The 26,736-nt window shown below is 45.9% G+C and overlaps 1 protein-coding gene across 4 annotated transcripts in view; it reads left to right on the top strand.

Annotated features, from left to right (window-relative positions):
• magi1b (membrane associated guanylate kinase, WW and PDZ domain containing 1b) overlaps positions 1–26,736 on the top strand; it is a 131,627-nt gene that overhangs the window by 92,406 nt on the left and 12,485 nt on the right. For 2 of the 4 annotated variants that reach the window (XM_083972025.1, XM_083972023.1), the window contains exons 8-17: positions 481–538; positions 1,525–1,658; positions 2,949–3,068; positions 5,151–5,336; positions 5,457–6,113; positions 15,401–15,432; positions 18,016–18,262; positions 21,701–21,792; positions 22,549–22,741; positions 24,728–25,102. In XM_083972025.1, the coding sequence (XP_083828151.1) occupies positions 481–538; positions 1,525–1,658; positions 2,949–3,068; positions 5,151–5,336; positions 5,457–6,113; positions 15,401–15,432; positions 18,016–18,262; positions 21,701–21,792; positions 22,549–22,741; positions 24,728–25,102 (2,094 nt within the window). The remainder of the gene's footprint in view (positions 1–480; positions 539–1,524; positions 1,659–2,948; positions 3,069–5,150; positions 5,337–5,456; positions 6,114–15,400; positions 15,433–18,015; positions 18,263–21,700; positions 21,793–22,548; positions 22,742–24,727; positions 25,103–26,736) is intronic. The other 2 variants (XM_083972026.1, XM_083972024.1) reach the window with 2 other exon arrangements.

Below are 26,736 nucleotides of genomic sequence, written 5' to 3'. Positions count from 1 at the left end.
TTTTTTACAAAGGTTATAAAGCCTGAATTCATCCTTCTTCCCTCCCCCAGTCTCTTCTCTTCACCTCCACCTGTCCCTCCCTCTGTGCCCCCCCCCCTTCTTCTTACTTTCTGTCCTTCCAGCTCTCTGACCCTCCCCATCACTCCTTTCTCCCACCTCCTTTCATCTATCCATCCCTCCATTCATCCATCCATCTCAGCCCAAGGGGGTCTTGCTCTGTTCCTATCTGATGTGTGGGAAATGTCAGCAGTGTGAGGGGACGGAGGGGGCAGCAGCAGCCAGACAGCCTGTGAAGGTGTTGAGTCACTCCGGCCCTGGAGACTGACTGACAGGCAAACACAATGGAGAGGCAAAAGGTCTCCACTGGCCTTGCCACTAATGGCTCAATACACGGCCTCCGACAACGTCACAGCCTTGAGCTCTTCTTGTTTCTGCTGTCTCACTCTGTCTCTCTCTTTGTCTTTTCTTTGTTTTTCCCAGAACTTCCACCTGGATGGGAGAAAATAGATGATCCAGTGTATGGGGTCTACTATGTTGAGTAAGTGCTTCACTGTACATCACACGAAGACTCATTATGCAAATTGCACATGCACCCACCCAGGCTTGCGTTTCGTCTCCATGCACGTAAATAGAGATTCTTTCACACATTGTTTTGGTCTAACAAAAGAAACTCTTGACCTCTGTGTAAATAGGAGCAGCTCTAATGTGTGTACACTCACTGCTTGCTGTGTGACGTCACAGCCAGATTTCGCCTCAGCTATTCTGGTCCTTTGTAGACTGGAAAATGTAGGCCATTTTGTGTGTGTGTCGTTTTGGGAAAACATTGCAGAGTGTGTTTGTGTATGTGTGTATGTGTGTGTGCCTCTCATCTTGTGTGAGAACCTGGGCCTCGGCATTAATATGAATAATATTTCATGCATTTTAGACGCTGTTCAAAGCAGCACCTGCAGGCTCAAGCCTTTGACATTTCTATTTTTTTTTTCCTCTCTGTGTCTGCAATAATTTTTTTTTCTAATATACATTATTCACCACTTAATTTCACTTAATTTGCCATATAATGTGGCGCTTTCAGGAGTAATTATTTGGGAGCTGGCAGGTTAGTGGGAAACATCCCAGGGTTGGTGTGAGATGTGAAAGGTGTTTGTAGTTTCCTTGAATTAAACCATCGTTTTAATAGGATTTATTTGATGTGATTTGTGGGTGTGATTGTGTCACGCACGTCTGAGACAGGAGCGCCGGTGTTTGTGTGGATGGATGCATGTGTATTGTGCCACTAATCAAAGCTTATCGTTATGTCTCCCCTCCCTGTTCTGACCCTACCTCTCTCTCTCTCTCTGTCTATTCTCCTCTCCTCTGTGTCTGTCTTCCCTCCCCGTTGGGCTTTCCCTCTCCTGCCGATATTTACTTCTTGTCCGACACCCTGTTTTCTACGCTTATTTTCCGTGTTCCCTATTATCCTTCCTCCTCTGTCATTCGTTCACTACCTTCCATCCATTGCATCCCTCCTTTCACCCCGTCCCGCAGTCATATCAACAGGAAGACCCAGTATGAGAATCCAGTGCTGGAGGCTAAGAGGCGCAGGCAGCTGGAGCAGCAGCAGCCTCAGCAGCCTCAGCCCCAAAGCCAGCAGCCACCCGAAGGTGAGCGCTACATCCGAGGTTCGTTCACAAGCCCCCACCAAGGGCGTCATTTCCTTTCTTTCTATTCATGTGTGTGACTGAGTCGTATGTGTCCGTATGTGTCTGGGAGATTGTGTCTGTCTTTATTCCAATTATTGCTACAGAAGTACTTGATGTTGCCTGCTACTGCCTTATGATTTGCTAAGTGCCCTTCCATAAAGGCATAACTATTATTTGCGGCTGCACCGCGCAGCCTTTTTGAAGTTAATTTCTGTTTTCTGTGTTGCCTTCAGATATTTGTTGGTGGTAATAACTTAATAGCCTTTTTTTCCCCTCAAGGAGACGACAGGTAAGTTTGGCTTCGAATGAAAATGATCCGCCTGCTTAAGAGTGTCCGCTTCTTAATTTGTGTGACTTAATAAAGCCCAAAGTGGTGCCAGTACTAAAATGAATATTAGGTAGCATTTTTCAAGAGGACTTCTGCTCGCAAAGCTGCCAGTGCCCAACTAATAGGTAACCTTAAGTTCCCTCTCCTTCCTGTCTTGAACCTTATGCATTCACAGGACGCCCTGCAGAGAGATTAATTGTAAATGCAGGCCAGCCTACAGGGGGACTCTCCTATCACGCTCTACCTTGTGCTCATTCAGCAGAAATCATTCGATTCCACTCGATTACCTGCTGACTTTACTCCCGTCTGAAAGCTCAATCTCTCTTCAAAAAAAAAAAAAAGAAAAGAAAACTCAATACCTTCAAGCAGGGTTTTTATCCATTTTTTTTTACCTCTGTATTGATTTCATCTTACTGTTTAGAATATTAATGAAGGCTGTAGCCTGATCGGTGCCATGATGCTGTAACAAGGTGATTAATCAAAGAAGGTAGCCATTATATTGTATTTTCAGAATACTTAAGTTTATTTTCAACTCAGTGAAACTGTGTTAAAAGCTTCAGAGAGTTACTTTGTGACGCATTCAGCCTGCGCTTTCCTATGATCTCATCATTACTCAGTAGGGAGATTTGAAACTGTGATGTTGGTTTCATGAGATCTCTGGGTAGTTGGACTTAATGAACCATTTTCACTTGTTGCTCTGTCAGAAGTTTTTGTAACTGTAGCCTACGGTAGGCTATATCAGACAGATGCCAGAGCAGGAAAGGTTTTGCCCGTCTTACATCACCACTTCCTCTGGCTTCATATGAAGGCAGCAAACTGGAATTGTCCCCAACACACACACATGCTTCCCAAACCTTTAGACCCGATTTCTTCCACAAGTGCGGCAGCTGCGCACCTGTCTTGACCCCATCTAGAGAACATGTTCCTCTTGCTTGTTGCAGAATGGATCGAGGATTCAACAATGGCCGGGGCTCCTCTGGCCAGTTATGCTGCCAACCACCAGGAAACCTACAGGGACCCTCAGACAGGACCCCCAGTGCCCAATGCCATGGGACAGAAACGTAAGTTCTCATCTATACAATTTAAGTCTGAAACCTAATGAAAACATTAAACTCATTGATTTTCAGTTGTGTTACCCAGGGGAACTTATTATGAGTTGAATCAAATTCAGCTGGTACAGTGTGGTTTGCTTTCCAGAGCTGTTGCCTCAGGCTATGTTTGAGTTTTCATGATGGAGGAGCAGTCATGTATTGACACTAAAAGCAGCTCCCTCTATAAGTTTCATCATATATTCTTAATGAGTCAAATAAAATCCACCTCTTTCATTATGTACAGTAGAGTAGACTACACGTTTTCTAAGATTATAGCACTCAAGGCAATGGTTGTCCTTTTTCTGAGGACAGTGAATGTAACTCTGCCAACTCTTAACTCTTATTTTCTACATGTGCACCATCTGTGTTTACTGTGGCCACATGTTGACTCTCATGGAACCTCTGGTTATGTTGTTTCAAATCTTGGATCAAATAATGGCCTGATTTCACCCATCATTTAGCAACACACACACCTACAGACACAGCGTCTAGCCATTGTGTGTATATCTGAGTGTGTGTGTATGTGAGTGTGTTTTCTTTCTTCTCCTGGTTGCCAGCGCCTTTTATACCAGCCTCCCACTAGCAGCTTGTCTAATTAGCACTGCCACGGCAAAGAATTAACTGCCTCACCCTGCCTCCCTCTCTAACTCTCCCTCGCTGCTCAGTCAGTCGCCTTTTCCCTTTTCCCCCATCGATCTCTTTATTTTATTGCTCACGTTGGCCGTCGTGCCGGTCGGCTTTTGTCTCGTGTCCCGCCACCGTCTGCTTTGGTTCGGCTATTTGTTTCCGTCCATCTTTTCTGTCTTTCCATATTTCTCGCTCTTGTCTCTTTCTGCCTCCTACAACTGGCTGACGTCACCGCTCTGTGCCGTCCTAGGCCTTGACATTCCTCCAGAGAACGGCGTCATTTGAAATCTCTTTATCTCACTCCTTGCTTTCATGTTTCTCCTGCTTCCTGGTCTGTTCTTACATCTCCGGATCCCGTGTGGATAGAGCCGCCATCTCAGCTTGCAGTTCTGTTACATCTCGCCCCGTTCTGAAAAATGCTATTCAAAGGCATTGCACATGAACACACACTGTCACGTACACACACACACACACACACGCGCGCGCGCGCGCGCGCGCGCACACACACCACAAACACAAGGACACCAACTGAGCCCAACGGTAATGCATTTTTCATTGAACACATAAGCTGTAGCCCTGCCATAACCTAATGTGGCTCTGCAGGTCACTAAACACTGATTCCTCTGTGGTGCCTTCACTGTCACTCCGACGCCGACGTCTTCTCATTCATTTGTGTGAAACATGAGCTCATTCATGTGAAGTTTCTGCACTATGTGGCGCACATTTTCTCTATTAATAGACATTTAGAGCTCAGTCTTTTCCTGCGTTCGACCGCTGCTCCTTATTTCTCTCATTCTGAACTGGGAACACCTCACTTCACTTTTTGATTTAGACCCATACCATCTCATATCTTTCTTCCTTTTATTCTTAATGCCACATAATGAGGTGGAGAAGGCAAGAAGAAAGAGGGGAAGACTGAGTAATTGGGTTTAGATTGCACTGTTTGAGCAGTTCTCATGACTTAAGACCGGTGTGAAATGTGCTTCATGGATGTTTCTGTGGTAATTAAATCCTCACAGCCACAGTTAAATAAAACAGACGTCTTGCTTGCAGTATCCATTTATCAAGGCAGAGCCCTGTCTTGTGTGAATACACTTGTCATATGACCTCCATGTATTACAGGGTCACAGGTATTTGATGTTCTAACTTATAACTCTGCGCCTTTGTCATCTTTAAATTCAACTTCACCTTTTTTAAGTGAAAAAGATTGAACACCCAGTGTTAGTTCACGGTGACAAGAAATTGTCCAAGCTATTTTTGGAGTCTTGATGTCCACCGTTCAGGCTTCTTTTGACAGCGCGTTTGTCTCCAGGCACTTTAAAGCAATCAAACAACAGTCACAGTAAACATCAGGCAATATCCACATTGTTGAATCAGATTGGTTTAAATTGAATCCTCTGTCTGTGTGTATATGTGTGTGTGCAGGAGGAAAGCCTTTCTTCACTCGGAACCGATCCGAGCTGAAGGGAACCTTCATCAATACCAAGCTGAAAAAGAGTCGCCGGGGATTCGGTTTCACCGTCGTTGGAGGTGACGAGCCGGACGAGTTCCTGCAGATCAAGAGCCTGGTGCTAGATGGACCTGCTGCCCTGGATGGCAAGATGGAGACAGGTTGGTGGACTGAATTTATTGAAGTTTACAAAGAAGCAACACTGATTTAATTTGAGTTCCCAGATGAATGCTTCACTGCACAAAATGAAACTAACTTCTCCTTCCTCTCCGACTCCCAAGGCGACGTGATCGTGAGCGTCAACGACACCTGTGTGCTCGGCTACACCCACGCCCAAGTTGTGAAGATCTTCCAGTCCATTCCCATTGGCTCCATGGTCAACTTGGAACTGTGCCGTGGCTATCCGCTGCCCTTTGACCCCGACGACCCCAACACCAGCCTGGTTACCTCAGTGGCTATCCTCGATAACAAAGAGCCCATCATCGTCAACGGCCAGGAAGTGTCCAACAGCTACGAATCGCCGCCCGGCCACGGCGGTCAGAACAACAACAGCTCCATCAACGGCGGGGCTCCCCTCAACGGCCTCCCCCGACCTCACAGCCCCTCCGCCGAGGTGGCCTCCGATACCTCCTCCCAGCACGGCTACCCCAGCGACGTGGTCACCCTGGCCTCGTCCATCGCCACGCAACCGGAGCTCATCACCGTACACATGGAGAAAGGAGACAAGGGTTTCGGCTTCACCATCGCCGACAGCCCCGGGGGCGGGGGCCAGAGAGTGAAGCAGATCGTGGACTACCCTCGCTGCCGCGGCCTCAAGGAGGGGGACATTATCGTGGAAGTGAACAAGAGAAACGTGCAGAGCATGTCTCACAACCAGGTGGTGGACCTGCTCAGCAAGTGTCCCAAAGGCAGCGAGGTCACCATGCTGGTGCAGAGAGGTGAGTGGAGAGCGGTCTTTCCCCTTTCAACGCGTGATGTTCCAGTACATTTCTTTCGTTTGTACTGTAACCGGCGAGAACAGATGGAGATGAGGGAGGTGGAGGAAACAGGTGTCAAGTTATATGGTGCTTTGATTCATGTGCCCATATGTTGAAGCACTGCAAAACAAAACAAACCTTGAGTCTGCTTGATGCTGTTGACAAAAGAGAGTAGGCCTCTGCCTTCGAGGCTGTTCCTGCTCACGGAGAGAGAGAGCTCTTTTATTGACACGTCTTTATTTATTCATGTAAATAGAGGTTGGAAGCAAAAAGCAATTGCAAAGAAGGCAAGATAGAGGGATAATTATGGTAGAGAAGGAGGAAAGGGGAGCTGCAGAGAAAGTTGAAATAACATTTGAGGATGTGGCTGAAAGTGAAGTGGGAAGAGCAAGTGAGGTGTTTACACTGAGCGGTATCGACAGTCAGAATATTATAGTTGTCTTGAAATGGAAAGGTGGCAGAGGGAAGGAAAAGTCAAAAGGGAGACGGAGGCTTTATGAAAAGGAGGATACACAGGAGAGAAACAGGTTTATTCAGTGTCTCAGGTCAGAGAGTCTCACGCTCAGCTTCTCTCCGCCTGGGTTCAGTTTCAGTGTTGGTGTGAGTGTGTGTGCGTGTGCGTGTGTGTGTTCCTTCACAACATGTGTGGTTTATTTTGGGTCTGTTAGTGTACTTCCTGCTTTTAAGATGCCATCAAATGTGCTAGCATGCCTACTTTCCTGACTTGGTACAGTATGAGTTGAAGCTTGTGACATTTTTGCTATTGACATACATTCTCTGCTACAAACACAGTGCAGTGGCATGTGAATGCCGCTATTGAACGTATACCACTCGTCTTTTGTCATGGCTTCTGATTGAAAATCGCTGTCGCACAGAAGCACTAAATGCAGACAAAGCAGCTGCGTATGAAGGATATGACTGAAATGATTGAATTCCAGTCTTTTCCCTCCAATCACCCTCAGACTCACAGAACCTCCAGAGCTCTAAACGCACTGTGTGATACAAGTAATTGGACCATTTTCTCTGTCAGACTGTCCATAGCTTGTGTTGGGGCTTATTAATTCAAATAACTAAAAGGTTTTTGTGTATGTGTGTGTGTGTGTGTGCACACGTGCCGTTTATATTCTCAGTAGGGTTAAGTGCTGAGAACTGTGGAGGGAAATTGGTCAGATGAATGGCAGCCAAGTCACATTGTAGTCTCACATTGAGTCTGCCCTTCTTTCTGTCTTTTTCTCCACATGTGTGACTTCACCTCAGTTTGTATTTCTGTCTCTTTCTACATTTTGTTACACTCCTTCTTTGTCTTACTTCTTGACACACACACACAGACACACATGCACCAAACTGTTCCCCTCCTCCCTCTCTGGCTTTTCTTAATGAGCATTTCTTCATCATGCGAGTGTACACAAGCCCATAAAGTGATAGAGCGTCATCCTGGGCAGGGGCTTAATGGACTGTCAATAAAACAGAAGGCAGTTAAGATGGGCTGCAATAAACAGCAGAGACAGACAGATATGACTGTGATGGAAGGAATAGCACTGAGCTAAAACACAAAGGTATGGATGATGACATTGCATATAGACATTTTAATTGAACCAGCACCATTAAAGTCTTGACTTATAGTTTGGTATTAATGGTTGAAATAAGCTGAGACATATACGAACAACTACAGAAGCCAATTTAAACTGTGTCATATCAGCACCTGTCAGTTTGATGCTTCATGCTGATAAATAATACTATAAAACAGAAGTCTGCTCACTGCAATGCTCCTATTATCACATCTGAGAACAAGCAATCAAGCACTGGTTCCTGTACATTATACAAAGAACCTTTCTCCACTGCCGAGCCAGTTGACTCCAACATCACAACACAGAGCCGATTATTAGAGAACCAAAAGTACAAATTGGAGGAGTGCAGAGTCAAAGTCTTTCATTTCTCCTGGCTGGCTATCAAACCTGAAACCAGGATTTCAACAGAAATGTCTTTAGCTCTGAGTACCTTTAAACACTGTGCTTTATTTAGATAAAAATCTGATATAGCTGCTTTTGTTCAGACAATATCTGCTCTATTTCTTTTGTTAAACAAATGAAAGCTTCTTCTTTCTCAAAGAAAAGTATCAAATGAAGCATTGTTTTAGTATTGGTACCAAATATACTGAAACATTTTGAATAAAACCCATCACAGTCTAGCATGTAGAATGCAACCGAAACAATATTCAATCTAGCGCTGTAAACAATAATTTTCTATTATCTATTCAATTTCTTTTAAACCGTCTTCCCCCTAAAAAAAAAAAATCTTTTCACTAAGATTTAAAAAGTTAGCATGAAGCAGCAAATCCTCACACCAGAGAGTGACTGGTATTTGTGCTTTTAATCCCATAATCAGTCACCTGTTAATCAACGTGCTTTTCTAATTGATTGATTGATTTAATTGCTCCAGTGCTAATTTTATCCAGCTCTAATTACCAAAAGTGTACGACTCATTTAATCTATACCTATGGGGGTCTGTAAGGAAGAATTAATTTACCATGTACCTTTTCAGTGAATAAATGAAAGAACAGATATCAGGGCAATGAAGCGTGCTCACCATTGTATTTTTTCTTCTCTGGATTCCCACGTTTCCTTCTGTCCTTCCCATTTCTCATTCATTCATGTTGAATACTCAATTTGTTTTTTTTGTTTTTTTTTACATTTTCCTGTGTGCCAATGCCCTGGTCTCTCGCCATCATTCACATGCTACAGGTGTTGCCAACATAGGCACACAGTCAAACTCCTGAGAACATACAACAAGGTTCTGGACACGGTTTCTTAATTACTCTCACGCTCTCGTTCACTTCACCGCTCTCTCACTCCACCAGTAGCCGCTCCACCACGCTGGCCTCTAATTGGGGTCCTGATGTCAGCTTTGCTTATCATACGCAATACATCTTTCTCTCTCTTGTGCTCTCCTCTACTCTCACTCTTCCTCCATCCATCAAGAATCTCCTCTTCTCTGCGCAAACACACACACACACACATGTACGTGCACGCTCACAGTTGGTCTCAAACATGAACCGTCATGCATCCAATTATAGATTCCTTGCAGAAAGACCCCAGTACAGTCTTAATTGGTGGAGATCCACCCCTCCTCCACCAGTTCATCCCCCCTTTTTTTCTGTTTCTATTCCCCTGCTGCCAGTATGTAGATTCACACCCGCTCGCCCACATGAAGACAGAAGCCAATCCCTGCAGACAGACACACAAAAGATACACACTCGTTAAAGGGGGCTATACGTGCAACAGTGTGCCCCCTCACTCTTCACCCCTTTCCCACTATCTTTCTCACAGTGTATGTGTGTGAGAATTTGCAAAAACAAATGTGAGCATGTGTTGTTTTTTTTCTCCCACACCAGCAACAGTGTGCTGGAGGATGGGGGCAGAAACTGATTCCTGACCGTGTGAGTCTCAGGGTTTCTTACTCTCATCATCTTTGTGAGCAAGATGCATTAGCCAAGAATGGCCTCTGCCGACCCTTCTCGGTCAAGTTAATACATACAGAGGAAGGACCAAGTGGTTTCAGACATTTTGTACTCTGAGAAGTACTGTCTGTACGCACATTGGCATGATTTATTACTTCAATCAAGTCTGTTTCATGATACTCGGTTCTTTCATTTGTCTAATTACACAGCTCTAATGTGCTCATTTTCCCCTGCCTGTCTTCTCCTGCCCCCACTGATGCAATGACATAATTCATTTTTGCCCCCAATGCTGTTTCGCAGACGCTAATTTCCTCTCCCGCGTTTCGCCTTAAAAAAGGTGTAAATGTTACCCGCTCCACGGGGATGCGTTCACCTGCTGTGCAGCGTATTGTCAGTGAAACCTTGTTTGGGGTGTAGGATTTCCGAAACACCGCTTCTCAATAGCCCAGCAGCTCACGTCATTATTCGGCTATAGAAAAATGAAGCCCATTTGTCTCAGTGTGGATGCGGAGTCGTGCTGCACTGTTTTTTTTTTTTTTTACCTGTTTGTAAGGCCAGGCAGGTGCTGCAATGAATGCAAGGTAATTTACGCTACACTGCAGCAACTGTTTGTAGCCATGTGCAGGAAATGGTAGGATTGAAAGCTGCAGTGGACAAAGGGAAAGGAAGAGAAGGGTTGGACGGATGGATCAGAGAGATGATGAAAGAAGAGCGCAGAAACCCCCATGATGCTCCGCTCTCTCTTTCTCTTCTTCTTCTTTCTGCCTCTACTTCATGACTCATAAATCAACGGTGTCACATTAGTCCCTGCCAGGCAATCAGGCCTCGCACTTCTCTTCTTCTTGCGGAATGAGAGATGGACCTCCGTCTCTCCTCCCATGGATGGGCGAATAGCCGGTCGAGGCACCGGCGCAGACAGAAAGTGTTCAACTATTTCACACATGTCAGTGTGTTTGATGAAACCCCTTCACTGCACAGCTGCTTCCTTTATGTCTTCTTCCATAAATGGGAAGCTAAATACCCAAAGACATGTGAGACCTCAGATTATCTGCATGGCAGCTTGGAAACCTCTTAAGAGCATTCATCTACATAGCGTTGCTTTCCCCCTCGGCGCCTTTAAAGTGCAGCTTTAAGGAGATTTATTGTACCCTTGAAGACAGACAGGAGGTTGAAATGTGTGTTTTTCCTTTTTGTTTTGTTTTGTTTTTTTTGTCATGGGCATGCAGCTTAAAGAGGGTAAAAACACCAAGTGGATCATTGGCACACTAGATAGCTCTTATTGACATAATGGTGGGAAAGAGCACCGACAGCTTGTAAATGCCGCCTGTCAAAAAGCACTCCACGGATCAGTGTTCTTTGAGGACGTACACTCGGAGGCAAAATTATGTGAACTTGCATAACCCACATAAACAAACTCGCAGTTACTGGCATGCACATTCATTCAAAGCCAATATAATACGGGGCCGTCTTGTACACACCCTTTAGAAAAGAGATAAACGTTGATGATGGCTCCCAGCACAGACCAAAGCAGAAAATCAATTCTCTGTATGGGCAGGAAGCGTCGTATTTTTGCCCACTTCGCATTAAAAATTCTGCTGACTGCACGTTCCAATGGCACCATAACGAACAGCATTGCAGTCCTGAAAAGCATTGACGAGGGGAGAGGCCCGCCCGCTAGGTGCCCACGATTCACCTCCGCTGGTTGTTTTGCCCGGCTGGGAGGCTGGAGACGGTGCATCACCGCTTGTTGCACGGCAGGGGGGGGCAAGGTGAGCCCCCACCCCCAACAATCTCCCATGTCTTCACACCTCCATAGCTATTTGGGCGAGTCGTAAATCTCCACTATTGCACCATCTTTTGTTTCCATGACAATGCTCTGCAGATAGTGTGTGCTGGGGTCTCCTCTGGGCGGATGTGTGAATTTGTGGGAGGAGGGGATTTCACTCCCTCTTTTCTTTTTTTTCTTTTTTCAAAAACCATGGGAGGCACGTTACAGAGGGAAAACCACACCATGGTGCAGATTTTTTTTTCTTCTTTAGATAATAAAGCACCATGGAATTCATTGCAAAAGAAACTGTGACATTCCATCACATTTCTTTCCACACAACTTTTTTTTGCTCGCCTGCTCTGCCTGTTCATCTTTACTGTCTGTTTAGTCACATTGTTATGCTCCTCTGTCACCTTTAATTTCACAGTTTACACACAGACACATAGAGGAAGCTAAATAGAGCTACACTCCGCGGGGCTGTCGCATCCAGGCTGCTGATGTACACAGCTGATGGGATCCTTTCACTCCGTCACCGTACAGCGGAGAGAGAGAGAGAGAGAGAGAGAGCGGCTCACCACAACAACCGTTGCTTGGAGACAGTCTGTCAGTTCCCCCCATGGTCACCAAGGCACTGTCGCCACGGTGACAGATGGACCTGCCTGTTGGAAGCAATCACTCTCAGCTGAGATCCACCAACACGGACACGTAAACACGCGCGCCGTGGACAGACAACATAATCTACTTAGTAATGGCTTCCATTTAGCGACTGCTGCGCTGCCAGGTTGTTGGTGCCACCACGGCGCCACAGATCTGCAGAAGGAAACTGTACAGCGTGTTCACCTGAGAGTTCACCTGAGGGTGCAGTGCTTCCTTCTTGTCAGCTTGAACCCAGTTCAACAGAATACAATTAATCTAAACCATAGGTCTTGTGACAGCAGTTTTGGCTTAATTCATCTCCTCAGCGCACAAAACTGTGTCACAGCCTCCAAATGTATAGACGCATTTATTCTGCCACACATTATTTCCAGTGTTTGCAAAAGAGTCCACCCACCAGTGGAATTTTTCCTGTGGGGCTGTCACATAGAAAAATAAGTCACAACGAAAATCATGGACTTTCTCCTCAGGCAGTGAAACAAGATGACGGTTACTCTATCAAGCTTGATAGAAGCTCTTTTTTTTTCTTGTTACTGCAATCCTCAGATATAACGGGTATTATTTTGGCCTCATTGGAATTCATATTCATCTGTTGATATATCATTAATCATAAAAACCACATCATGTACAAACGTAGTGCCCCGTAGGTTTAATAATCCATCATTAGTCAATGCTAAGAATGCATTGTCTGGCACAAATTTTAAGATTTAGTAAGCAGAATAAAATGAGCCAGGGCGGGCCGCTCCATTATGAGAGAGCTGGAGGCGCGGGGGGATTTTCACTCAGGCTGTCGGAGCGCCGGCCAGGCCGGATCGCCCACCTGTCCAAAACTGCTCTCTCCTCCCTCTTGTATGTAATTAGGACTGGAGGTTGGCCCAAACATCCACAATACCTTTTGATCTGGGAGCTTCAAACACAGAGCACACAAACTCTGGCATTTCACATAACCACACACACACAAAACCCCACTGAGTTGCCTCTGCCCACCAATGTAATGTTTGACCTTTTGTTACAGCTGCATTTTCACAGTTTTTGTTTATTTCGGTGATTGTTTTCATCATCAGTTATCTGGCAATTGTTTTTTTAATTAATAGATTAATTGTTTAGTCTAGTAAATGTCACAAAATAATGAAAAATGCCCATCAGAAGCTCCCAGACCCTGATGTGACATCTTCATTTAGCTTTTTCTGTCCGTTGTACAATCAAAAAGGAAAATAATGTTCAGTTTAGAAGCTTAATTTAGGAAATGTTTGGCATTTCCCCCCAAAAATGTTGTGAACAATTAATTGCCGACCAAAAACAGCTCACTTATAGATCATTCAGTGACACTGCTTCGGGGTACCTCATTTAGATTTCAAGGTTAAACAAAAGATGTATGTGACAAAGACCTGAGTCGACCTGTGTCTGAGTGTGTTTATTGTCTGCCTGGGTGTGTCCACTGTAAAAACGCGGAGAGATGCCGTCGCTGACACTGACAGCAGCAGCAGATCAGTTGCACTGGATCGGTGAATAATAATCAAACAGCCAGCGTGACACTGACTGACAGCGCGCTTACCGCCACGGCGAAGTATGCATACACGTCTGATTGAGGGGATTGCTACACGCCCCCGAATGAATGATTCCTATTGATTGAAAAAAGGTGAAAAGGGGAGAGCAGGGAGAGGAGGGAGAGGAAGAGGGAGGGAGGGGGCGGGGGAGGAGAGGAAGGAGAGAAGAAAAAAGCTGCAGACGCACCACAGTTGGAGCTGTCAGTTGTGAATGAACCCAGATGTCTGAGAGATAAAGAAGACAAGAGCGTGCAACGGTGTGTGTCTGTGTGCGTGCATGTGTGTATGTGTGTGTGTGTGTACATAAGATCTTATCCTCTCTCTATCTCTAAAGGATTGACACACAATAGCGGCCCATTTTCTTAGATCAGACTCTGCCTGCTCTCACTCATGCTTTACATGTGTTACACACCCTTATGGTATGTCATGAGGTGTGTGTGTGTGTGTGTGTGTTTCATATACTCCTATTTTCTCTTTGTTTCATGCATCCCTTCTCCTATTCTCATTTCCATAACTTCATACAACTGTTTATTACATGCTGAGCCGAGGGAGGGGGAGAGGGCTGTGATGTGCTTAAGGAGCAAATTTCCCAGCCAGATCCAAAACTGTGTTCACATTTTATTTTAGTCGTTCGTCGCTCTCTCTCTCTCTTTCTTCACAGCTCTGTGTGATGCTCCTGCAATGATATCTGTGGTCACTGCTCACTCACGTAGAAACCTGTCTGTCATATACCTTAAGCAAACTCTGCGTCGGGAGCGCTGTCTGATTCCTTTGAGTGGGTTTGTGTGATTGTGATTGTGTGTGTGTATGTATGCAGCTGCGTGGATGTTTACCAGCATGTGTGTGGGTGGGAGGGAGGCTGAGGTGGAGGAGAGAGAGAGAGAGAAAGAAGAACAAGAGAGAGAGAGAGAGAGAGAGAGAGAGAGGGAGGGTGGGTGATGATGCTGAGGGTAGAAAAGGGAGGGAGGACAGTGTGCAGTGAGGTGAGAGAGAAATAGAGAGAGAGAGAGAAAGGGAAAAAAAAGGAAAAGACAGCAGGAAAGGGAGAGACGGGGAGGACGCGCCAACTGCCTATAGATGCTGGAGCCTTCGACAGCGGAGCGCAGCGCTCAGCGGACACAGGAAGATGGTCTCAGTAAGAGGGGAACTGACGGTTGCCTATAATTTAATGTTCAGTATCTTGGACTCCTTCTCCATGGGTAATGCTGCTACGGCCGGGGAACTCCAGAGCACAGCTCGCTTTCCTCCTCTCTGCTCCTCTTCCTTCTTTATTCTCCAGCTTAGTTGCTCTCCAGGATTCTGTCCTTTCCTCTTAACTCTCACTCTTCCTCCCTCGAACGCACACTCGCACACAGGAGCGCTGCTGCTGCTGCTGCTGCTGCTGCCGCCGCCGCCGGGTACCCAGGGTCTTAGCGGAGAGGCAGGGTTAGCCCTTGGGGCTGGCCCCACTCTTCCGCTGCACCAGTCAAGCCAAGCGCTGGCCGCGGCAGTGATGCAGATAGATCGCGCTGCCTGCTTTACCTCCCCCCCCCCCATCCCAACCTCCTCCCCCTCCTCTTCCTCCCCTCCCTTCCCTTCCCTTCCTCCTGAAAGCACCAGCCGCGGATGGGCGAGCAAAGGAACCAAAGCAGGGAAAGAGAGGAAAGAAGGGAGAAGGAGACGAGGGCTAGATGAACACGTTGTTTCGGAGTTTCCTTTATCTGTTTTTATCCCTTTCTTCTTCTTTTTTTTTACGCATGTTTCCTTTTTTTTCTCAACAACATGGACTACACACTGTAACTCCAATGGTAACCTTCTCCCTTTTCTCTCTCCGGCTTCACAGGGGTGGCACCCGCAAAGAAGAGCCCCAAACTGGTAAGTTGTTGTTTTTGATGTCTCTCTCTCTCTCTCTCTCCTTCCCTGCCATCCATCGCTCCTCTGTCTTTCGTCTCCATGTGGCAAAAGGGATGTTCAGCTCATTCTCACCCCCCCCACCCCAACCCCCACCCCCCAATCTCTCTCTTCCTGCCTCATCTCCAACTCCCCTCTGTAAAGGTGTAACTAGTGCTGATGTTGTGGGTCTGTCTGTTTGTAGACACAGGGATGCTGTGCTATGTGGGGGTTGATCCTTGTAGCTTCTCATCAGCCCTCCCCCTCTTCCTCTCTGCGAGGGGTGGGAGGGGGCGGGGGTGGGGGCGGGGGGGGTGCTGGGACGAGGGGCTTTGATGCGCCGCGTGAGTTGGTTTGCTAACACGCTGATGATCGCATCGCGCTGGGTGCTAAGCTTGCAGTGTGAGAGTTGAATGTATGATCACGCAGCTGAGGGACGGCCCCCTCCTGTGATATCTGCTTCATTAATGGGGGGGGGGGGGGGGTGTGGGGGGAAACCCTGTTGACTGTTTCTGACTGTATACCTGTGTTTGTCCATTTTTTGTTTTGTTTTGCAGGATGATTATGATCTGGCTCCTCCATACAGAGATTACACTAGGAGGGTATGTGATGTTGTTTAGATGGTGGGGGGCGGGTGAAAGTTTTTGGGGACTGAGTTGTGGTGGTGTCGGTGCTGTGTATAGGTGATAATGGTGATGGTTTGAGTCTTGTGTTAGATGATAGAGGTGATGGATAACTTAAGAATGACGTGATGTTTTAATAATACAGTGTCTTTTTGTGTGAGGCAACACGACAAACAAAATGCTTCCATCTCTGTGATGCATCGAGAAAGCGGGACAGAGCTGAGAGCTGTTGTGTGGAGCAGCAGCGAGGATATGTTTTCATTGCCCCGGTCTCATCCCTCCCCCGCCTGTCTCCCCCCCCTCCCCTCCCTTCCCCTCCATCCCATCTTCTGTCTCCTTAATAAGTTATTGGAGCAGGAGAAACCAATGTATTAGACCAGTCTCGGAGCACGGGGAGAGGGGGCGGGGGGGGGCACAGTGACGGCAGAAGGTCAAATCTAATAGAGCCTTCAAGAGCAAGAGATTTGTTTTCATTTGAAAGGGGGGGCATAGGATTTGGACTTGGTGTGTGCATCAAACTCAGAGAGAGACGAGACGTGGCGCTGCCTCGCTGGCAAATGGAGGCACCATTTTGTTAGATGGAATGAAAGTAGACATTAAAAAATAATAATAATCATTTGTCATCAGTGGGAAGCATCTGTCTGTCTTGACGTCTGACTTCAGCACCAAACAGGGCTTTCATTTGACTAATTATATGAGTCCATTGATTTTTCTCTTCAGCACACCGCACAATGAGGCTCCACTCGCCAGTGGTGGACTAAACATTCCAGCTGGAGCCACAGCTCTGACTTAATATTTGCTAAAGCATCAGGCTTCTTTTATGTCTAACAAGGATGATGAATATAAACATGAATTGCAGAGGTGTAGGAGGCTGATTCAGGGAGTAATGAGTCTGAATTTATTGAAGACATGGCTGCACTTTGAAGGCCAAACACTTTGATATTTGAGAACAGATGAGCCACTTGCCTCAGCTGCTTCATGGTGTATTTTTGTCCACCACCACATACAAAGTAGCGGGGAAGTCACATGACGTGAAGAGAGCGAACGGCTGTCATTTTCTCTTACCGACTTAAAATATGCGCCTTTCTTTCCCATGCCTTCTCTATAACCCCTTCCACATCACTGTTTTCTTCTCTAAATCATCACGGCAGCTCACATTCTTGGTGAGGATGTGGCCGTAAAGAAAGACATGTGGCGACAATGGTCACAGAAAAGATTTTTTTTTTTTTTAAACATTTGCTCACAGGCTAGTTGTACTTGAGCTCAGGCTTGTGTGTGCTTTGCCCTGCTCAAGCACCGCTCCCCTCAGATCCTTGAGCAGGTGCTTAAGTGCCCGTGTTATTGAGGGGCCAGTGGCAATTTATGAGGATTTTTACATTTCTGGCTCCACCAGTAAAATCCTCCCTTCGTTTCAAATCCCACAAGTGCTTTACTCACTGTGAATATCTCCACACATGCGGCAGGGGATGCAGTTTCTTGTTAATACATTCCACTCTGTTAAACAAAAGGAATAGGCAATGTACCCTCATAAGTTGTGCCACAGTTTTTTTTTCCCCTCTCCCACAGCTGAATGACTTAATCATGAGAAACCATTGACGACTTTTTTTTCTGCCTTTGTTTGCTATAAGGATTCTCTCCGATAAGAAATCCCAGCTTCGTTATTCTTTGTGTTGAATAAAGTAGAAGCACAACAATGTTTGGCATGACACGCTCATGGAACCTGTTTTTAATTTTACCCGAAGGAGCGGCAATCTTCAGTGTTTTCGAACTCTGAATCCAATTCCTCTGTACTCACATCTTCATTTCTGTTTCCCCTCCCTCCACCGCTGAGCAATAACCTTTTACGTCTCTACCTGTCTGTCATCTGAATTCAGCCCCCGTTGCTCCTCCACAGCTGATTTTCGAGAGTCAAATTATATTGATCTGCTTTTTTTTCCCCCAACAGCAGTTATCAAGGAAGGACAGTCAGAACAGCTCCCAGCATAGCGTCTCCAGCCACCGGAGCGCCCACACGGACTCGCCGGTGCACCCGTCCCTGGCGCCGCCTCTCAGCGAGAGCGCCGCCCCTCCGCCCCCCAACCAGCCGCTGCCCGGCCTGCCGCCCCAGGACTCCCCGGCAGACGGGACCATCCAGAGGAAACCGGACCCCTTTAAGATCTGGGCCCAGTCCAGGAGCATGTATGAAAGTAGGCGTAAGTATATTCATTTTTGGTGGCGGTTGGATGAGGGCTGCATGGGGCTGTTGGATCGGTGGAGACCCCTTGGTGTGTTTTAAAGGGTCCTGCATTTTGGATTTTTGGGATGCGAGAAACTGTATGTCTTGTGCATGTAAGTAACTGGTTCATGTTCCCTAACAACAGCAAGGATGACCCAACTTTTTTTCTTTTTTTTTTCCTCTTGTGCTCTGGTTTGGTTTCTGAAAAGGGACGTGGTCTCAGTTTGGTACCTGGGGGTGTTTCATGTGGATCTCTGTGGACTCCTGCATTAAACCACTTTCTCTTCATGAAAACAAAAAGCTCCAGTGTTTGTTGTTAGTGTTGATTTACCACAGGACTGTTGTATCAAACTATTACTGTAAGTTTTAGTCAGGTGCGCCTCACCAGTTCACATAAAGTTTGTGAGTAGCATTGTCGAAACATAATTCTTGAGTATATATTTTTTTAAATAGTTAAATCTTCTAGGAAAATATGCTTATTAGCTTTCTTGAAGAAGTTGTTACTGCTCATATCTGTAAAGCTACAACCAGCAGGCGATCAGCTTAACTGACACAAAGAGCAGGGGAAACAGTTAGCCTGGGTTTGTTCAAAGTAGTTTTTTTATATTTCTGTTTGAGTGCAGATTACAGAGAAGATAAAATGTCTTAATTAGTTAAATGTAGCTTGAAAGCCGGTTGGCAGCTTTTTGGACTCGGACAGGCTAGCTGTTCCCCCCTCGCTTCCAGTCTTTTTGATAAGCTAAGCTAATTGCCTGCTGGCTCTAGCTTTCTATCAGCCATACAGATGTCTTCTCTCAGCAAGAAAGTGAATAAGCACATTCCCAAAAATGTCAAGTTCTTTCAAAGCCATTCAACACTGCTACATTAGCTCTGATTGCATTGTCATTTCTGAGGAGTATAAGAGCAGAAGGCTCCCACATGTTCTTGGTCCGGTCCTTTAAAGCTGATGCAGATGCCACTTTGGTCCAGCTGCAGACACTGGCGCCATTGACACACTTTTACACTAGACTTCCCTAAAGAGACACACGGGCGTATAATTAGCAGCAGCAGTAGTGGAGTGGATGTCAGAGAATTGCATATCCCCTTCCTCCTTGTCTTGCCTTGCCAAAGCAAGGGGGTAGCTCCAATTAAAAAGAATAACCCTCAGATCCACTGTCAAGTTCCCAAAAAAAAACAGGAGAGCAGAGGAGGAGAGAGAAAAAAAAACAGAAGTATGCAAGGGCTGAGAAACCTTAACATCTAATCACTTTCCCAGGCGCCGCTTGTCAAGGATTTTCATTATTTAGTTGGCTATGAAGAAGGGCTGAGCGTGGGCTAGTAGTGTAGATGCCTGTTGGTGAGCTCCTGTGAAAGGCTGGGAGGACAATAGTGGAGTAGAAAAGGAAATAAAGAATAAAGATGGAGAGTGGAAGAAACCAAGGCCATGGGGGAACTATGTCCACATACTTGTCTAAAGGCGATGAAGGTTTTCTAAACTGCCTGAGCAGGTTAGCGGAAGTACAAGTGACTCAGAGACGTAAACTGGATGAGAGAGAGAGGGAAACGAGGGGATAAAAGGAAGCGTAAAGCATTTCAATACCTCAGAATCAGGGGACTGTGCGGTATGGAAAGAGGAGGAACATACAGAGAATGACAAGGGGAGGACAGCTGACCTGTAGCAGCAGGTGTAAATCCTCCACTTTTCACGCTGCATTGAGCTCTCGTCCTAAAATCCTGCAGTATATGCACCCTATAGGGCTCAAACAGGGTATACGGCAGACATTTCTCTACACAACATTCACTGTAATGAAAAGTTCTGCTGGGATCAAGGTCTTCAAATGCACCATGTGGAGAACATTTTCCATTTGCAGGAAAAAAATCCCCTGAAAATCTCTCTCGGCATTAAAATCTTCCGAAAAAAGAACCCGAAGTTGGCGAGGATTGGGAACTCATTCGTGCTATATTGGGCTTCATTTTGATTATTTTCTGGTTTAAACATGTTCCCAGTGTAATTCGCTCACTGTTCCAACCATCCGTGCTTGTTATTTGCAGTCCTCAATCACATCCCTGCTCGGGTCCGTCCATCTCTGTAGAATATTGATCCGTTCACGCCCCGGTTGTCTCACTTTGGGGGGATCACTTATGGATCTATTAATCGCCAGGAACAGGGTGTAACTGTGCAGTTGACCCTCCCTGGGTGCAGGTGCAGATTGCGACGGTTAGCCTCTGACTCTTCCTCTTCCCAGTTCCTCCACAGTTACATTGTGATAGATTGGAAGAGATAGCTGCACTCCGCGGGGATTTTCACTGTTGACTGAAGGAACAGATTGGAAGCAGGCTGCTTATGCCTTCTGCCACCCTGCCACCTCTTAGTGGCTTTAGTGGCCTTGGCAGCAGAGGCACCGCGCTGGTGCAAAGGCAAATCTCCCCGGGGGGTTTACTCAGAGGTGAATGTTTGTCAGCCAGTACAACACAGCTGTGGCCACACAAACACATTCACATACCTGCATATGTGAATAAATATACACATATAAAGCGAAGATGCTTGTGTGTGCACCGGGATTAGGGGCCACACACGCGCACCCCTTCTCTCCCCCGGCTCCCAGTAACCCCCCAGAGGCTCTTCTCATTCCCACTGCTACATGAACCATGAGCTGTCAGTCGCTGCAGTGCAATGCTTCTTTTATAGCACAGCACCTTTCTGGTGAATAGAGCATACACATACACACTTCACTTCTTTCTGTTGTGGATGGGAGTGGACTATGAACTAGCCACACTCACACCCTCTGCTCAATAATGTATAGCCTCATTCCAGTATGTATTAGCACCTCTGTTGGGCGGGAAGTGCTCCCCAATGTAGGAGAGAGTGGAAATGCAGTTGCACGTCACACATGACTTCATAAAAGAAACAGTGTAGTCCATTCGAATAGTAATGTCCACTGTGCAGGGACATCATAGGGAATAGTTTAAAAAGAGAAACCTGTGCTGTTTCAGACACCAGTGATGAGCTGTACAGCCTGATCATTTCCAATTATGGAACCATTAAATGACGATGCTCTGATTTTTTTATGCAGCTTGTCTGGCTTTTGATACCAAAATAGATGCTTTTTAAAAAAAGAATCTTTTGATAGATTGATTGTTTGTTCTTTTTCCCAGAGCCTTGCAGAGAGATTGTTTGTGCAAAGTGCAATCTTAGTAGAAAAGCTTATATGCATGTTGGATGGTTTTGTTCCCAGTGAACAGAGGGAGGATCCATTATGGCCTCATCATTGCCTGCAGACCTTTTCATGACAAAGCCAGAGCATGACATTTTGACTGAAAGAGTTAAAGTAAATGATTAATGGCATGCTAATACTGAACGCAGGAGCTCCCTTGGGCTTTACTCTCTGTTAGTCTCGATACAGTAAATGTTAATGTTGTTTTGTTTGTTTCACAGTTCCAGATTTCCAAGAGCAGGATATTTTCCTGTGGAGAAAGGACACAGGGTTCGGCTTCAGGATCCTCGGAGGCAATGAGCCCGGAGAACCGGTGAGTCTCTCTCAAACCAAAGCATTTCTGTCTCTTCGCAGCCACAGTTTCCTTTTCAATTTCCTCAATTTTCAGTCTACGTTTGCGTGAAATGTATAAACTACAACTGACAAGATTCAGTAACCTGACTGATGAAGGATGATCTATTTCCCAGCGCTGCATCTATACGGTTCTTTTCTCACCACCTCTGTTTCTCCATTTCACTTCTTCCTCCTGTGTAGTTCTGAGCTGAGTGTTGGACTCAAATTCAGATCAGTGATTTCTACAACATCGTTTCTCTTTGATCTGGCCAACGTAGCCTCAATCAGTCAACAAAAAAAACCCAAAGAGAAACATCCGTATCACATATACACGCCACTTTTTTTCTTTCCTTTTTTTTTTTTTTTTTAGAGAGGCGAAGTTGTTTGTTCTGGTTCACCAGTCTGCGCTGCGATATGTGCAGGAAAAAAATAATGATTTGCCTTAGATCTTGGCTGGGGTGACTACTGTAGCACGCTGAGAAGAAGAGTAAAGACGTAATAGTCAGGTTTAAATTGTAGCAGACGTGCTGCATGCCAGGCTGCTGTGGAAAATAACATCCTTCCTTTTGAAACCTTCTCATAATTATTTATATGTTTGTCTATGATTCTTTGACTCAGGAAATTGCAATCTTTGAACTTTTTCCATGTAAAAAAGCTAGACAGTTCTTTACCCATCGCTGATCTCTGCGCACACAGTCTCATAAATGTCACCCACCTGCTTTTGGTTGTGTTACAGATCTACATCGGCCACATAGTGAAATACGGAGCCGCAGACGAGGACGGGCGCCTGCGGTCTGGAGATGAGCTGATATGCGTGGACGGCACGGCGGTGGTGGGCAAGTCGCACCAGCTGGTGGTGCAACTGATGCAGCAGGCGGCCAAACAGGGACACGTCAACCTCACTGTGCGACGCAAAACCAGCTACGCCGGTAAGAAACAAGAGGGATGAAGATTGGGCTGGGTGGTGGGGGGGAGCAGGTTAGCTTGTTACACAGATGGTGACAAGGAAAGTTGATGTTAAATGTCTCACACAGTGTCTTTTTATGGCTGAAGTTTTAAAACTTCTTCAGGGCTTGTGAAAGATGGCATATGTATTAGATAGTACACAACAAGAGGGAAAAAACCAGAGCAGTCAAGACCTCAGAATTACAGTCCTGGATGATTTGGTGACAGATGTGAGTCAGTGCTACAGGTCCCAGAACTGTAGAGATGACAGCGAAACATGGTAAGCAAAAGAAGAGCAACTGTTGTATTTGTTTACAGTGCAGCCGAAACAGACTCGCATTGTTTCGATAAAGAAATCAGCCAAGAGAAAGGAGAAAGAAAATTCTATCTCGCCCTCAGCAACTGCAATTTAATGCTGTGCACAGCCAAGTTGTTTTCCACACAGCAGCAGAGCACAGTGAGGTTGGTTACCTCGCTGAGATGTGTGGAAGTGTGCAGCTTGTAACTCCAACGTAACTCGTCACCCAACTGCTCACTGCTCACTTCCAGCAATATTTAAAGCCGAGCAGCTGTCGAGTAGTAAACAGAAAACCAGTGAGGGCGTTATCAGCGAGATAGAATACACTGGATTGCATGCATGCCAGTTTTTCAGTGAGTTACTTATGCTTGTGAAGGGACTGTGAATGCAGCATGGGACTGGTGGATCAGCAATGTCCAATTTAACTACCTTATAAAGCTGCAATTACTTAATGTAAATTCATTAAATGGCCGTTACAGAATAAATGTTGGTGACAAATCGCATCAAAGATGAGGTTTGATTTCATGAAAACCTTTGAGGATTATAACATTAATTTGCCTAAACATTAATCTCTGTTTGTCATGAAGTTGCAGTTAACATACTCAAGCACGTCAGTGATTGTGTTTGATTTTATATTAGCAGTGTGTTTTATTATAGACTTAATTCATTCTGTCAGCAAAATGAGATTTCTTCATTTGTATCTGACTCCAGTTTTGTCACCGCAACCTCTGCTGCTACAGCACATTATTCAGAAAAGCACTCTGTAAGTTACAGCGCCCAGGTTCCCATTTATTTCCATTTCAGTTATACCAGGGGCCCGGGGGCCCGCTTACTGGATGCAGGAGTCTCCCCCTGCCTTCCCCTTTAATAGTCTGGGTATGTAATGGTAAGAAGCACCCGGCCGGCTTCTGTGTGCAAACGCCCCCGCCCCATCACTACCTTCGCAATGCTGTGCTCTGCTCTGCTCCTCAGCAGGCGATAAAGAAATCCCCATAAATATGATGGAGAGGATGGTCAACCTTCGGCCTGATGACAGCAGCCAGACATTAGTGCATTGCTGCTCCCCCCGTCTGCCTCAGAGCGTCGAGAATATGAGGCGCCGTCCTCGAGCAGCTGTACAGGAAATGAAATGTGGAATGAAATGTCCAGATAAAGCAGGCGGGCTGCATCTTCAGTTTATCTTATGCTGAAAACAGATCAGAGATGGGATCGCTGGAAAGGCTGCTCTCCCCACGCTGTCTACCAATATGGTTTTTATCATATCAACATAAAGTGGCCATGTTAGGAGAGAATAATGTCTGTGTGTATTGTCAGTCTTTTTTATTCTCAGATTGAAGAGATGATTTTCACATTTAGCTGAGCTGTCATGTCCTGACAGTTTAGTCTTAATGTAATCTGTTTTTTGTATGCACCAATTACTTACTCAGCTTTTTCTGCTCTATTATCTCTCTTGAACTTATGTAACACTGGCTGGCCTAATTTTAGTCTTTTTCTCAATTCCCTCCTTCGTCTTCTTGTGTCATATGCTGCCTCTGTTTTGGTTTCACCTGACCAGCTCAAAACGTGTCTCCGTTTATTCCTTCCATAAATCTTTCTCCGCACCATTTCCTCTCAAACTCCACACGGTAGCACCTGCATCTCTCTCACCTAAATCCTCTTCTGTCATCTCCAGTTAAAGCAGAGGGAGACGTGCCTCCATCGCCGGCGTCCTCCCACCACAGCAGCACCCAGGCCCCCAGCCTGACGGAGGAGATGGGGAAGCGCACCCCACAGGGCAGCCAGAACTCCCTCAACACCGTCAGCTCCGGCAGCGGCTCCACCTCCGGCATCGGCAGCGGCGGGGGAGGCGGAGGGGCGGGGGGCAGCGGCAACGCCGTGGTCGCCGCCGCGGCCGCCGCCACCTCCTCTCAACCCCCCAACGCCACCTCCGTCGTCCCCTCCTCCACCTTGCAGCCCTACGACGTGGAGATCCGACGTGGCGAGAACGAAGGTTTCGGTTTCGTCATCGTCTCGTCCGTGTCGCGGCCCGAAGCCGGCACCACCTTCGGTAAGAGATGGTCGGAGTGTCCTGAGAGTTGGAGAATATCCTCATTGTTGTTGAATATACATGCAAATGTCCCAAAAACCAGTTCCACACAGAAAAAAACATGAACACACTCTACAGCTTTTCCTCATCACTGGGGTCTTTTGTCTTCCTGCCTTCCTTACGGGCTGCCTCTTGTATCATCCATAAACCCACTGAAGACTAAATCGCCTGACAACCAGGACAGATTCTGGCTATCTAAAGATCACACAGATCAATACCAACACTCTTCAAAAGAAGTGGTTCTTCTTTCTCATTTTTGTCCAAGCCTGTCAAAGCAAGACACTGAAACCTTTTCTGCGCCTGCAGATGCTGCTTCGCTCACACAACGCTTTCATAATTGATCACAAGTGAAGCGGGTCTTACATAAGGCACTTGTATTATTCAGATGAACTTAAACGGCTTCTGCTTCGCACTAAAAGCCTAATGACAACTTAATGGGAATGAGCGCTGCAAGCAGGATGAATAGGGGAAGTGATCGGTGTGAATAATGTTTATTTATTCAAAAGTAGGATCAGAGAGATGCATTGACTCAAAATCACTTCATGTAAAGGTCATTTGGCTTTTGGGCTGGTTGTAAATATCATAATATCAGAGTTTTTTTAACCTTACAATGGTTCCTCTGTTTGATCTCTTAATCTCACAAATAATTCTGTTAAAATTGACTCTTCTGTTTACGTGTTAGTGGCGTCTTTCCTATGCGGCGCACTCTTTGCCCCACTGCCATGGCTTCCTGCCTACACACTATGGTCTCCCAGTATTCTCTCTGCTCTTATCTTCATCAGTGTGGGTGGACTGAAAAGACCTGAAAATGCTCAGCTTTTTATAAAATGGCACAGTTCCTTTTCAAAGGCGAAAAAGTGGAAAGCAAGGGGTCAGCAGTTAAGCTCTATTTGATCCGACCCAACATGCGATATCTAATAGAAAGCCAATAGCCACATGAAAGTTAGCAATTGACTCGCTGCTTGTCAGTAAATCACCGGCAATAGCTGCAATGACGTCAGAAACCAGTCCACCCATGCTGTTGGTAACTGAAGCACCTTATTTTGTTCAGAAAAGCAACAGCATCTCGGTAGTTGTTTTCTTTTCCCTCTCACTGACTCCGTATTAATATTTTAGAGCTCAGAATGACAGGATGCAGTTAGAAAGATGGGAAGAGTTTAGGGTGTGGCAAGCTTGTACGGGAAAGATAGAGCAAGGATAGTGGGAGGGATGGATGACTAATGAGGGAAAACGAAGGTGGAGAAAGAAAGGATGGATTGCACGCTCCTTGTCTCTGCAGTGACTGATGTCAGACTGCAGAGAGAGGGAGCAAGGGAGAGAGAAACAGAGAGACCTCAGGGTGGTTGGTGAGATGTCTGCTCTGATGTTTGTTTGTCGTCTCCAACTTTCTGCAGGTGCAGGTTATTTGAGATGCAAACAACACAACACAGTTTTTTTTTTCCTTCTTTTTTCATTATTAGCTTTTTACTGCCGAGAGACTCTCATGCAAATATAATCATCATCCCCACTTTAGAAACATGGTGCTGGATCAGCTTTAAGAAAAAAGAGGAGACTTGAGAGGCTGGAGGAGAGCAGACACACTGGATATGGAGTTC

Source organism: Trachurus trachurus (assembly GCF_905171665.1).
Source record: "Trachurus trachurus genome assembly, chromosome: 5".
In the NCBI taxonomy this organism is placed as follows: domain Eukaryota; kingdom Metazoa; phylum Chordata; class Actinopteri; order Carangiformes; family Carangidae; genus Trachurus; species Trachurus trachurus.
The sequence above is the reverse complement of the archived record's forward strand: the minus strand, read 5'-3'. Positions and strand labels throughout refer to the sequence as shown.